The 14,895-nt window shown below is 42.7% G+C and overlaps 1 protein-coding gene across 1 annotated transcript in view; it reads left to right on the top strand.

The window, feature by feature from the left end:
• Window positions 1-11,719: 11,719 nt before the first annotated feature.
• The window catches only part of LOC124124954, a 35,930-nt gene continuing 32,754 nt past the window's right edge, over window positions 11,720-14,895 (top strand). The window contains exons 1-3 of the mRNA XM_048380872.1: window positions 11,720-11,787; window positions 12,924-13,263; window positions 14,101-14,516. Coding sequence (XP_048236829.1) covers window positions 12,936-13,263; window positions 14,101-14,516 — 744 coding nt within the window. The 5' untranslated portion in view covers window positions 11,720-11,787; window positions 12,924-12,935. The remainder of the gene's footprint in view (window positions 11,788-12,923; window positions 13,264-14,100; window positions 14,517-14,895) is intronic.

The raw sequence follows: 14,895 nt of genomic DNA, 5'->3' as shown, positions 1-14,895 counted from the left end.
ACAGCTGTCATATAGCTGGAGTGCGGCGTTAAACGTCCAACAAACAAACAAAACTGAGTATGTTAATATGTTTCAACAAATAAAAATTCTATTATCGAGAGTATACTTCATTCGAGGTCTCTAGCGGAAATGGTATGAAAGAAAGTATGTCTGTAAAATATGTTTCTGCAATTGAGAAACCATATTCAGCGGGCGTACCCCGTGACGATCCGGGTTAGAATTGGTCTTCATTAACCCATGCTTGTCGTAAGAGGCGATCCACGACTGACGTGATCGGGTGGTCAGACTCCGTTGATGCTTGTGATTGTATCCCAACTACCTCGAACGATGCTCATGATATCAATCACTGGATTGCCTTGTCCAGACTCGATTATTTACAGACCGCCGTCAAATATCAGGGATATTGCTGTGTGCGGCGTTAAACAAACGAACAAACAAAGAATCCAACACTCAAACATCGTGTATTACATTACAACAAACAGAAAACAATTATTTAACTAAATCACACTTGTTATATATCCGTTGTCTGGATAGGGCAACAATTTCACAAATACAACACATCCACCCTTCAAAATGCATCCCTAATATACATTATCTTAATATTACAACACATTTCATGAACACAACAATTATGTAAACAATCGTATTAAGGGATATGTTGGTCTAATACTAGAAACCTATTAGTTTGCCTCAGGTTATACAATAACCATTCACCCGTGAAGATCCGGGGTAGAACAGGTCTTCAGCAACCAATGCTCTCCGTAAAAGGCGACTATGCCTGTCGTCAGAGGCGACTAACGGATCATATAGCTGGAACATTGCTGAGTGTGGCCTCGATCTACGCAAATGGGATACGATGACATGCACCAAACAAGTCAGCGAGCCTGACCACCCGATCCCGTTAGTCGCCTCTTACGACAAGCGTAGTCGCTTTTTACGGCAAGCATGGGTTATTAGGACTTATTCTGGCCCGGATCTTCACGGGTGATTTTAAAGCTTGTTCATTTTCTTCACATCCTAAAAGAAGCTGTACATTCTGTTGATATCTCATGTAATAAAAATACGACCCGTGGTCATAATTTATCGAACAATAAACACTGCAGGGAGAATAAACCACTCGTTTATTGTACGATAAACAGCTCCTACTCGTCGTTTATTTTTTTAAACATCTCCCTGAAAGATCCGCTCACACGCAATGTTCAACTCAATGGTAATACAGTTGAAATGCTGACAATGCAATATATTGCTAGTAAGTATGTAACAGCTGAAAATATCTGTCAGTGCCATCTGTATTAAGAATTAACTACAAAACCACCTGAATGTACAATGTATGCATAATTACTTATTTTTCACAAACTTAGAGCTACCACTGCAATAAAGAGGTATTAAACTAACAGCTATACATAGACCAAAGTAATTGTTGCCAAACCTGCAAAGCAATATTGTCTCTCATTAACATAGGGGAATTCGACGACAGTTCGCGATATCTGCATCCATCAAAAATGGTCACCATCAATAGTGTTGACAATCCATTATGTTCACATTCAAAAATGAAGATCCGGGGTAGAATAGGTCTTCAGCAATCCATGCTTGCCGTTAAAAGGCTACTATGCTTGTCGTAAGAGGCGACTAACGGGATCGGGTGGTCAGGCTCGCTGACTTGGTTGAAGCATGTCGTCGATCCCGATTGCGTGGATCGATGCTCATGATATCAATCACTGGATTGTCTGGTCCAGACTCGATTACTTACAGACCGCCGTCATATAGCTGGAATATTGTTGAGTGCGGCGTAAAACAACAAATCAACCAACCAAAATAAAAAAATGTTCACCGCACACAGTGTGCATCTTCGACGCTGCTCGCAGTCAGCAATGCTCAATGACAATACTTTTCACCACCGCCTGGTTTTAACATAATGGTCTTGACCACCACCTGTGTTACCTTGTTCACGTCACAGTGTTTTCCACTATCTCCCCTAGGTAGAGGAAAAGCGATCTTTGTTGCACTAAAAGCTCTGCCAAGCTTGTGAAAGAAATTGGTTTTATCCCGTTACAGCAAGCACACATGCCCGTGCAATTCTAAACTCAACAATGTCTGATAATGTCTGTCTTAATTGCGACCAGCCTGCTCCGAGAGCCAGCATACAATATGCCTCAAAAACAATATTGTTGGTACAATGATGTTGCTGTGACATGTGACTCATGTGTTTAGCTGGTTGCACAAGTCCATATTTAGTTAGGACCTACCTTCATCGTTGCACCTTGATTGACTTGATGTTGAGCTGTCTCGTATCTTGCTGTTGACAGGATTACATGTTTTGTGTACTTGTGTGTTCACCGTGCAGTGAGGTTTTCCCATTCTTGGGTGTTTTCCCTGTTGGCTTGACTGACGTTGGACTGACGTTATCACGTTGTTGGGTGTGTTCTCTGTTTGTTGGGCTGACGTTATCACGTTGTTGGATGTGTTCTCTGTTGGTTAGGGTGACGTTATCACGTTGTTGGGTGTGTTCCCTGTTGGTTGGGCTGACGTTATCACGTTGTTGGGTGTCTTCTCTGTGGATTGGACTGACGTTATCACGTTGTTGGGTGTGTTCTCTGTTGGTTGGGGTGACGTTATCACGTTGTTAGGTGTGTTCTCTGTTGGTTGGACTGACGTTATCACGTTGTTGGGTGTGTTCTCTGTGGATTGGGGTGACGTTATCACGTTGTTGGATGTGTTCTCTGTTGGTTGGGCTGACGTTATCACGTTGTTGGGTGTGTTCCCTGTTGGTTGGACTGACGTTATCACGTTGTTGGGTGTGTTCTCTGTTGGTTGGACTGACGTTATCACGTTGTTGGGTGTGTTCTCTGTTGGTTGGACTGACGTTATCACGTTGTTGGGTGTGTTCCCTGTTGGTTGGGCTGACGTTATCACGTTGTTGGATGTGTTCTCTGTTGGTTGGACTGACGTTATCACGTTGTTGGGTGTGTGCTCTGTTGGTTTGACTGACGTTGTCACGTTGTTGGGTGTGTTCTCTGTTGGTTGGACTGACGTTATCACGTTGTTGGGTGTGTTCCCTGTTGGTTGGGCTGACGTTATCACGTTGTTGGTTGTGTTCTCTGTTTGTTGGGTTGACGTTATCACGTTGTTGGGTGTCTTCTCTGTGGATTGGACTGACGTTATCACGTTGTTGGGTGTCTTCTCTGTGGATTGGACTGACGTTATCACGTTGTTGGGTGTGTTGTCTGTTGGTTGGGGTGACGTTATCACGTTGTTGGGTGTGTTCCCTGTTGGTTGGACTGACGTTATCACGTTGTTGGGTGTGTTCTCTGTTGGTTGAGTGACGTTATCACGTGGTTGGATGTGTTCCCTGTTGGTTGGACTGACGTTATCACGTTGTTGGATGTGTTCCCTGTTGGTGTGACTGACGTTATCACGTTTTTGGGTGTGTTCTCTATGGATTGACTGACGTTGTCACGTTGTTTGGTGTGTTCCCTGTTTGTTGGACTGACTTAATCACGTTGTTGGATGTGTTCTCTGTTGGTTGGGCTGTCGTTATCACGTTGTTGGGTGTGTTCTCTGTTGGTTGGACTGACGTTATCACGTTGTTGGGTGTGTTCTCTGTTGGTTGTGCTGACGTTATCACGTTGTTGGGTGTGTTCTCTGTTGGTTTGGACTGTCGTTATCACGTTGTTGGGTGTGTTCTCTGTGGATTGGACTGACGTTATCACGTTGTTGGGTGTGTTCCCTGTTGGGTGGGCTGACGTCATCACGTTGTTGGATGTGTTCCCTGTTGGTTGGGCTGACGTTATCACGTTGTTGGTTGTGTTCTCTGTTGGTTGTGCTGACGTTATCACGTTGTTGGTTGTGTTCCCTGTTGGTTGTGCTGACGTTATCACGTTGTTGGGTGTGTTCCCTGTTGGTTCGGCTGACGTTATCACGTTGTTGGGTGTGTTCTATGTTGGTTGGGCTGACGTTATCACGTTGTTGGGTGTGTTCTCTGTTGGTTGGGGTGACGTTATCACGTTGTTGGGTGTGTTCTCTGTTGGTTGGGCTGACGTTATCACGTTGTTGGGTGTGTTCTCTGTTGGTTGGGCTGACGTTATCACGTTGTTGGGTGTGTTCTCTGTTGGTTGGACTGACGTTATCACGTTGTTGGATGTGTTACCTGTTGGTTGGGCTGACGTTATCACGTTGTTGGGTGTGTTCTCTATGGATTGACTGACGTTGTCACGTTTTCTGGTTTGTCCCCTGCACCTTGAACTGACGTCATCCGTTGATGAGTTCCCCCTCCTACAGGACAGGAGTTTTTTTGTGGTCTCCCACATCGGTTTGTACACAGACAGGTAGAAACACAATCGGAAACAACCATAGATTTTGTCCAGCACAAATAATACAGGAATCGGTGGTTGTAAAATACTTTGCGCCTCATTGGAGTTTAAAATATAAAAAAACAGTTCCATATATGCGAATACTGTAGCTTGAATCATGACCATTACAAAGGTCAGTCTCATCAATTTGAGTTTCTTCTGTGTTTCAGCGATGGCTCTGAGTGTGTAATCTGGTTGCACCCTTCGTCTGTGATAAGTTACTTTTAACAGTATCACTACACTTCCTATTATTATCAAACAGCCTTTAAGTAGGTAACCCACTGTCCACCATGATGTTGCAGCGTTCGGATTGGGTAATAACATGACTGCTTCACAGTCCAATACAAAAAAGTCATAGGACAAAGGTATCAATCCCCAAACGAAGCACAGTATCCAAGTTGTTATTATGATGACTACGACCCTTCTCCTTGTGACGATAGTCTTGTAGGATGCTCCCTTGCAGACAGCCAGATACAAGTTGACGTTGATGGCAAACAGGAGACATAAACTGACAGATTTACCTGATTGCCTCAGAACCTGAGCAGCTTGTTGAAAGGAACTACCTCGTGCCACGGCCCTGGTATAGAGAAACATCATGCTGGATACTTCTTCTATCAACCATGCTACCTGTTCGTTCAACAGCAAAACTCCAGAGAATCCCCTGAGTGAGGGTGTCAGGCTGATGATCACAATAAGGGAGACTGTGTTGACCGCACATACCGATTCAGCTTCATATATTGGAATATGACTTGTTAAAGATGTTCCGTTGCACTGATCCATATTGGAACATGAATTGCAAAAACAGTTGTGATGTTACACTGCTCCTTCGGTCTGAAAGTGAACACACGGAAAAGGATATGCTACCACTTGTGACTAGGAAAGCTGTGTGATCCCATAAAGCACAGAGCACACCCACTGATCCAACGGGATGTCAAGAGTTGTACGTCTTCATCGTTCCGAAGATGAACTCACAAGACAAACACATCTGAGAAACTCCCACTCGCCAGCAACAGTGAAATATGATAGAATAGAAGAGATGTATGTGGTCGCAGTAACTCTGAAATGTAACAAAGGTCTCAGCACGTATTGGGAGAGGGCGTTATAACAATCCCACGGGGATTGATATTAGAAGCATTAGTGAAAGAATCTTTGTTTTGTAAATGTGTCATTACCCATTAACTATCTACAGCGTAGGGTAACTGGCGTCATGTCGATTTTGCCAAACATGTCATCGATCCCAATTGCGTGGATCGATGCTCATGATGTCAATCACTGGATGTCTGGTCCAGACTCGATTTTTGTCAGACCGCCGTCATGTAGCTGGAATATTGCAGTGCAACATAAAACAACATAGCAACCAACCAAACCATCAAATCGACGACGAGACATTCTTCAAGTCAACACAGGGACATCGACGACGACACACTCCTCTGTCAACACAGGGACATCGACGACACACTCTTCTGTCAACACAGAGACATCGACGACGACACACCCTTCTGTCAACACAGGGACATCGACGACGACACACTCCTTTGTCAACACAGGGACATCGACGACACACTCTTCTGTCAACACAGGGACATCGACGACACACTCTTCTGTCAACACAGAGACATCGACGACGACACACTTTTCTGTCAACACAGGGACATCGACGACACACTCTTCTGTCAACACAGGGACATCGACGACGACACACTCTTCTGTCAACACAGAGACATCGACGACGACACACTCTTCTGTCAACACAGAGACATCGACGACGACACACTCTTCTGTCAACACAGGGACACCGACGACGACACACTCTTCTGTCAACACAGGGACATCGACGACGACACACCCTTCAATCAACACAGGGACATCAATGACGACAGACCCTTCTGTCAACACAGGGACATCGACGACGACACACTCTTCTGTCAACACAGGGACATCGACGACGACACACTCCTCTGTCAACACAGGGACATCGACGACGACACATTCTTCTGTCAACACAGAGACATCGACGACACACTCTTCTGTCAACACAGGGACATCGACGACGACTCACTCTTCTGTCAACACAGAGACATCGACGACGACTCACTCTTCTGTCAACACAGAGACATCGACGACGACACACTCTTCTGTCAACACAGGGACACCGACGACGACACACTCTTCTGTCAACACAGGGACATCGACGACGACACACCCTTCAATCAACACAGGGACATCAATGACGACACACTCCTCTGTCAACACAGGGACATCGACGACACACTCTTCTGTCAACACAGGGACATCGACGACACACTCGATCGTCATATCTCTCCCACTTTTGGATGCAATCGTTTGGTTATCGTTCATATGATTGTCCAGCTTCATCTTTTGGGAACAACTCACTCTAGAGACTACTCTCTCAGAAATAACATCGTCCAATTTACGACGTCATCAAGTTGCGAGCGCATGTTCAAATCTCAAGACATGACGTCATGATAGAACAATGTTTTATCGTGAAATAACCACGCTTCATTCTTCATTATTCTTTGCGATTTTTCGCGAAGCTATCTTTTATATCACAATGAATATTAAATAGTGAAGGCGAACAAAGTAACTTACGCTGATGAGTATATATATATAAAAATTCTGACAGAACCCCAAAAAGACGTACCAAATGAATTGATTGCCATCTCAAGAAGATTTAGTGTGTTTGAAAAGTACCCTTACTGGGCAGATGTGTTTGAAGAATAAGAGAACACAGTATTTCTTAGGTGAGGTGAAATGGGGTTTAACGTCCCGTCCAAGATTATTGCACTTATATAGCGACGTGCACGCATGCACGCGTGTGTGGCTGCTTGTACTAGTTCGGACTGATGCCGATTTATAGTGAGATACCATGCCGCAGTTTAACATGAATACCCCACTCAGACACAGTGTACTGACTCCGAGCCGACCAGTCCTTGTTTTAGCCCCTTTATGCCGAGCGCCAGACAGGGTAACAACAAGTACCATCTATTAACGTCTTTTGGTATGACGCGGCCGAGATCGAACCCCAGACCTTCCGCTCTCCGGGCGGACGCTCCACCACTAGACCACGGAGGCGGTCCGGTATTTCTTAGCCTAAATACAACCTGATATGACACATCTCATCAAGAGTGACAACCCATCCATGCATGTTTAGCGTCAGTCAAACGTCGGGTCAAACGTTTCATACCAAGTTACGTGTTATTTTATACTTTAAATCAAACGTTTCATTTTGTTTGTTTATTTGTTTGCGGCACTCAGCAATATTTCATCTATTCGACAGCGGCTTAATCAAATGTACTTATTAGTGTTTTTCTTTCTGTTTTAGTGAGTGAGTGAGTATGGTTTTACGCCGCTTTAAGCAATATTCCAACAATATCACGTCGGGGGGCATCAGAAATGGGCGTCACACATTGTACCCATGTGGGGAATCGAACCCGGGTCTTCGGCGTCACGAGCGAACGCTTTAACCATTAGGCTACCCCACCGCCCCTCTTTCTGTTTTTGGACATCCTGAATGGGTTGTACGGTTTACCGTAAACCAGCTAAAAAACTATTGTCAAATCGTCATTTTTTTAATTGTAAAAGATGTGAGATGTTCATAAATTAAATCTTGTACTGTTAATCGTAATCGAACCTGATCAACAGAAACCATCCGTAGACAGGAAGAACAACGTCGCGCGCCGTTACACACGCAACAAATGTTCGATGCATTCTGTCGTTTGGGCAGACCATCTTTCCATTAAACAGGAGTTGGGGCATCCTGTCAGTTAGACAGTCCGTCTTTCCAGGACAAATGTTCGATGCATTCTGTCGTTTGGGCAGACCATATGTTTTCCACGAGCAGGCGTATGGTGCTGACAAACCTAGAAATCGAGGCGAACCGGGATTCGAACCTACAACCATAGGTTTCTGGTGTGCCCAAGGGACGCAACTCAGAAATGTATCAGAAGTATCAGGAGTGTATTAGGTATATCAGGCCGTATGGACTATGGTACTGATTTTGTGTTACAAACGCATTACATAGTCACGTGACACATAACGACTGCGGCTGTAACAGCTACATGTTATAACACGTACTGTTTTCTGAATTCAGAGATCAGTCAAGTGTCGATCCATTTACATGTATTACATTTTGCATGAAGATTATTCTCTGGCGTGGATAACTTTCATAAATTAAATAAAACATATTTCTGCAATCTCCTCTTCTCCTATCAAGGCTGGTAATAGCTGTCAAACAGATCAGAACTGATCAACTGATCAGAAAATTCAAATAGATGCTGACATCTGCACTTCTCCTATTATGAGCTTCACAAACTGAACCTCTGTCAGAAGCTGTACCTTTGGCAGAACCTGCACCTTTGCCAGAACCTGCCATTCAACCAGACTGTGTACCTGACTGTGTACCTGAAATGAAAACTAATAAACATCTTACGAACTATGACGAAAGGAAGCAAGGGCCCTTAAAACATGTTGAGGAGCCTTTGTCATTGAATGTTCCTCTGGAGGTTCATAACATCTTTGAACCTCATGATGGTTACAGCGTTGAGGACCTTCCTCCCGCTCGCGATCTCCAATTGAGCCTCCATGAGTTGCTCAGCCAATTTAATACAATGGAATTGTAGAGAACTTCGGAACAATTTTAATGATCTTCAGCTATTAATTCAAGATTTCAAGCCATCTGCATTTTATCTTCAAGTTACCTTCCTCAAAACCAAGATAATTTTGATTTAAGACAGTACAATTCTTACCATTGCTTTTCCCCTCCAGGGGATAAAGCAACTGGAGGATCTTCTGTTTTGGTGAGGCAGGGCATCCTCCGCACCCCTGCTCCTCTCGATACCCCTCTTCAGGCTGTTGCAGTACGTGTAACATTAAAGGTTGTTTTGATTTTGTGTTTACCATCGTACTCTCTCCGACAGTCTGATCTTCAGGCTCTAATGGTCAGTCCATGATGACCTCTGTGGAAGTGACCATTTCCCCTACCATTTTACAATCTCTTACACCATTTGATATCCCTCCATCATCAAGATGGAATTTTACTAAGGCAAACTGGGGCGGGGATCACAAAACCCTCCTTCAACTATACAGGGCACTTATCCGCTCTAAACTGGACAGTGGCTCCATCATCTATGGTGGAGCCTGTAAAAGTAATCTTAAAGTATTAGACAGTATCCATCATCATTGCCTGGGAGGGGGCACGGGAGGCCCAGTCGTCTAAGACGCCGTGATTCGCTGTGCAGAGTTGCGTCCCTTGGGCACACCAGAAATCTATGATTGTGGGTTCGAATCCCGGTTCGCCCCGATTATGTTTCTAGGTTTGTCAGCACCATACCCGTGCTCGTGGGTTTCACCGAAGTGGTAAACGTCTGAGACCTGCATCACTTCGGGCTTTCCTCCCACATTAAGCTGACACGCCGTGATATAACTGGAATACTGTTAAAAGCAGCGTTAAACCAAACTCACTCACTCACTCATTGCCTGTGTGCGGAGGCTGATGATCCATCACTAAAACGTCGGATAATTTCTTCCAAAACTCAAAACTAATCCTGCATATGATTGCGTTTTTAATCCTCTCTATGAGGACATGTATCATGAAAAGTCATGCCTTATTCCGCCATGGAATAAGAATCAAACCTGCCATTTCTGCTGCCTATATCAATCTTCAAAATATAGCTCCAACTCATTGTTTGTCTTCTCCCCCATGGCAATTGGTACAGACAGAGGTTGACCTGTCATTAACTAAACTTAAAAAATCTGAAACAAATCAACTTATTTATCAACAAGAATATAATCAATCAAGACACACTTATGATACTTATAAATCTATATTTACAGATGGATCCAAGGATGGTGACGCAGTTGCCAGCGCCAACGTCATTGGATCAAAAACAACATCATCAAGATAACTGTTCCAGTACTAGGGCCGAGTCAAAGGCAATCTTCCCAGCATTGGAATATATAAATAAACAATCAAAATATAACCAGTTCATTATATTTTCCGACTCTAAAACATCCACATTTACTCAAAATTATTGAATTATATAATGATCTTGCCACTGGCCAATACGACATCGTCTTTTGTTGGTTAGCCAGCCATGTTGGAATCACTGGTAACACAATGGCCGATGCTGCTGAAAAAGCAGCACCCAACAAATCTGGGGGGTGGGGTCACGGGAGGCCCAGTCGTCTAAGGCGCCGCCATTCGCTGTGCAGAGTTGCGTCCCTTGGGCACGCCAGAAACCTATAATTGTGGGTTCGAATCCCGGTTCGCCCCATTATGTTTCTAGGTTTGTCAGCACCATACCCGTGCTCGTGGGTTTCACCGAAGTGGTAAACGTCTGAGAACTGCATCACTTCGGGCTTTCCTCCCACATTAAGCTGACACGCCGTGATATGACTGGAATACTGTTAAAAGCGGCGCTAAACCCAACTCACTCACTAATTGTTTTTTTTAAAAGAAATTGAATTGTTCCATAAATTTTGATTAATGTATTGAGTATATAATATAGTTTTTTTTGTTTTTTTTGGGTTATAATTGGCAGCATAAATGTGATAACTAAGATTGTTAGTGGCTGTATCCTCGGAGGGGGTTGAAGTAGTGTAAAAAGATTGTCCCCTGGAGAGGGTATGTGAGGCCACGTCATTCAAATTAGATTTATTCTTTGAAAACCCTTTAATCGTAGAATATATGTTGTTTTAATAAGGCCTATTATGGTTTTTTATAACATTTTAATAAATGTGTTCATAATCGCCAACAACTGAAGGGATGATGTAAATCCGGCTGGGGTCCATGCAGGAACCTAAAGTACCGTAAGCCCCCATGGTCCCCAGTGTGGTGATCTACCTTCAGTTTTTGGAGACCAATATAGCCTGTTTTTATAATGTATTGTTATGTATCGTAACATCCATTTAATGCTTCCATACCAGTTTTAAGTAATTTTCTGTGATAAGTCTAGTTATTTTAATGTCCTGTGCTGGAAATTTTTTATATGTATCATTCTAAGTATTTATGATGTTTAACCTTTGATAGTCACAATATGGCTGAAATATTGCCGATGTGGCTTACAATTTAACCCACTCATTGACATCGGCACACACACACACACACACACACACACACACACACACACACACACACACACACACACAACAAAGCAAAACAAAACAACAAAAACAACAACAAAATACACAAACAACAACAAACAAACAAATTTAAAATAATCGGTTTCCAACCCGGCAAGAATGATAGCCCGTTCGCGGAGCTCTCTATTACCGAGAGTGTAACGAAGGTGTTACGCGCTGGGAAGGAGCTTGGTTGTCAACAAGACAAGGGGGGTAACTCTCAAATTATACATGAACCAAAATGGCGTCTCTTGTTGCTAGTCAAACGTAAACAAAGACATTTAAAGGCAATTGATCTGTTGAGTTCGGTGTTTTCTTATTGACATTCGTGATTTTAGGCATTTTAATAAGCTGTTTCGTTAAAACGCAAGAATGTAGTTAACCTAGCACTGCCTTTGCGGGCATATCTTCCTTTTGGTAGATACATTTCGGTTGATAAGCGAACCAAGCAGCTGATCAGTTGATATAGCACTAGACAAAACTTGTTTGCGATACAATGAAAATATACGTTCAGCCAATACCTTCAATGTGAGTTCGGAAAGTTCGCAAAATATTACCAGGACTATCAGTTGTGTATTCACATGTTTCTTTCCTTGTGATGAAATGCCACAGGCGCAAACGCAAATGTTTTTAAAAAAAAAACTACACATGATTATCCATTATCCAAAACAGCAAAATCCTCTCTCAGTCTGACCTACTAGAAACTAGTACTATGGATTTGACAAATAGGAGTTGTACTTTAAATAAATCTTTTGAAAAGTTTGAAAAAGTGCAAAAAAATCAAATGTGTGGCACACTTGAGCAAGGTGCCACAGTTTGTTGTGCAGAGTTACACACCCTAGTTGTGCTAGGAACCAGTGATCATGTGTTTTGATTCCCACATTTGCCATGATTATATATTCCGCTTTGTTTATGTAGAATACCTTTTGTTTTGCAATGTTGGGACTGTCTATGTATTGCCTTCATGTCCGATCATTAAATCATTTTTAATCAGACTGTGGCATACACACATGATTGACAAGTTGCAATCTTAAAAAAATATTTTCAGGCCAGACGTTTTTATTTCTTCACGATTTCATTCTTAAAAATTATATCTGTACAATGTGATAATTTTGCCATGTGCCCTGTGATTTTATAACAAGAAACTGCAACAAGATCAAGACTTGATTGTTTTTACAAATTCTGTTCTGCCTGTCATTTATTTTTGTAATTGTTTCACTTTGTCCATTTCATATACATGATAAAAACAGCTTGTTTTGTTCAATTGTGTTGTAACTGGAAATGTATATGCAAAAGGAAACAAAAGTATATAAATATACCAAAAAGATATTAAAAAATGGCTTTTTTCTGATATAAAATTTTCACTTTTCATTTTTTCCAGGTCAGCAGAATCCATAATATGTTGAAAATTAAGTCTTCTTATATGTCCCTCAGTGAGCATCCCTGATGGGGTGTGGGAACAGTACATCAAGCCCTGGAGAAGACCTGGGGAAGAAGGGAGAAGGCAGGAAGAAGGGAAAGGAGCTGGAGAAGAAGGAAGAAGACCTGGGGAAGAAGGGAGAAGGCGGGAAGAAGGGAAAGGAGCTGGAGAAGAAGGAAGAAGACCTGGGGAAGAAGGGAGAAGGCAAGAAGAAGGGAAAAGAGCTGGAGAAGAAGGAAGAAGACCTGGGGAAGATGGATGTGAAGGCAGATCAAGAACAACATAGTCAACTGCACAATAGCCACCAAACGTTGCAAACATCACCAAGTAAACAAGTACCTCCTACAGGGCAAGGTTAGGTTTAGATCACTGCTTAGTAGGCGAGCCAATCTGAGAAAAAAGACACCAGTGAAGATCCAGATTAGAATTGGTATTCAGCAACACATACTTTTTGAAAGACTAGTCTCTCATGCTGAGCCAGAAACAAATATATCCAATACAGACCTTGCAAGTCTATAAAAGTGAGCAAGTCTAGATTACTGCAGTTTCTGAAAATGAAGAGTCTCTGGGCTCCTGTTTATTATATTTTATTAAGAAGATTTAACAACTGTTTTTCTGTAAAATATGCTCATTTCAGAAACTTGATGTTAGTCTAGTAAGAGCTAGGAGACTACACTTGTAGTAAGAGGCAACTAACAGGATTGGGTGGTCAGGCTCGCTGACTTGGTAGATGCATGTCATCTTATCATAATTGTGTAGATTGATGCTCATGATGTCAATCACTTGATTGTCTGGTGAAATTGGGCTTAACGTCGTATCCAAGATTATTGCACTTATATAGCGACGTGCATGTACATGTGGGTGTGGCTGCTTGTACTAGTCCGGACTGATGCTGATTTTATAGTGCTAACCCACTGAGATAGCATGCTGCAGTTTAACATGAAACACAGGATACTGAATCCAAGCCGGCCAGTCCTTGTTAAGCCTGTTGATGCCCAGAGCCAGGCAGGGTAACAACAAGTACCATGTTTTAACATGTTTTGGTTTGACTTGGCCGGGTATCGAGCCTCGGACCTTCCACTCTATCACTAGACGATGGAGGCAGTTGGATGACAAATGAACTGATCTGTATCTCAGTACATCTTCACATCATTTATGGCTATCACTGTGTTGTTACATTTTCCTTTGCAGCTCAAAATAAAACTTCCAATGCCAATACACCTACGCCAGAACCCACATCAGAAATAAAAACACAAGAAAAGGAACATGCAGTTCCTAAAAAAACAACAGCAGAAGAAAAACAACAGCTTGAAGGAAATCTAGCTATGTCAAGTTCACCAAGAAAGACACCTATTCAGGGTGCTTCCCAGGGAAAGACAACTCTAGAAGCTAAGAAAATTGAGAGTGAGGCAAATGAGAGTTATCTCCCCCTGGAGCCTGAATCACAGCGACAGTTTGATGCAACGTTGCAATGTTGTTGTTTGTTGTTGACTCCAGACAGTGTTATGAATGCAGTAGATAAGAATGTCACACGGTTACAGCTGCACAATGCTTTGCCCTCAACACATTCCGTGTTTCACTTGGTGAAGAAACTTCAAAATTTACAGGTATGTATGAAAATCATCAATCTCATTAAAATCAGATCTTAGTTCTCGCTACCACTAAACAAAGATCTGAGGACATCCCATTAGGGGTCACGTCAGAAGGAGCTTTCATCCGACCAATCAGAGCAACGCTTTCAAGATCATGAAAGTGACAGTCGATTTCTAATCATGCAGCCTCGAAAACTTTAAAACGGGGTATTCCGAACGATAGTTACGGGCTTAACGACTGAATCTATACATTCTAGACCATATTTTAGCCATTAGAGAATGTTCTTTTAAGGTTTCAAATTTTGAAGCGAGAATTTGTCAAACTATGTTTCGAAGCGTAGTCGCCAATTTGAAATTGGTGCCGTAAAGCACGAGAAAGCTGCCTTCTGATTGA

This window comes from Haliotis rufescens, unplaced genomic scaffold (genome assembly GCF_023055435.1).
Source record: "Haliotis rufescens isolate VD_foot unplaced genomic scaffold, xgHalRufe1.0.p SCAF_33, whole genome shotgun sequence".
Classification (NCBI taxonomy): domain Eukaryota; kingdom Metazoa; phylum Mollusca; class Gastropoda; order Lepetellida; family Haliotidae; genus Haliotis; species Haliotis rufescens.
The sequence above is the reverse complement of the archived record's forward strand: the minus strand, read 5'-3'. Positions and strand labels throughout refer to the sequence as shown.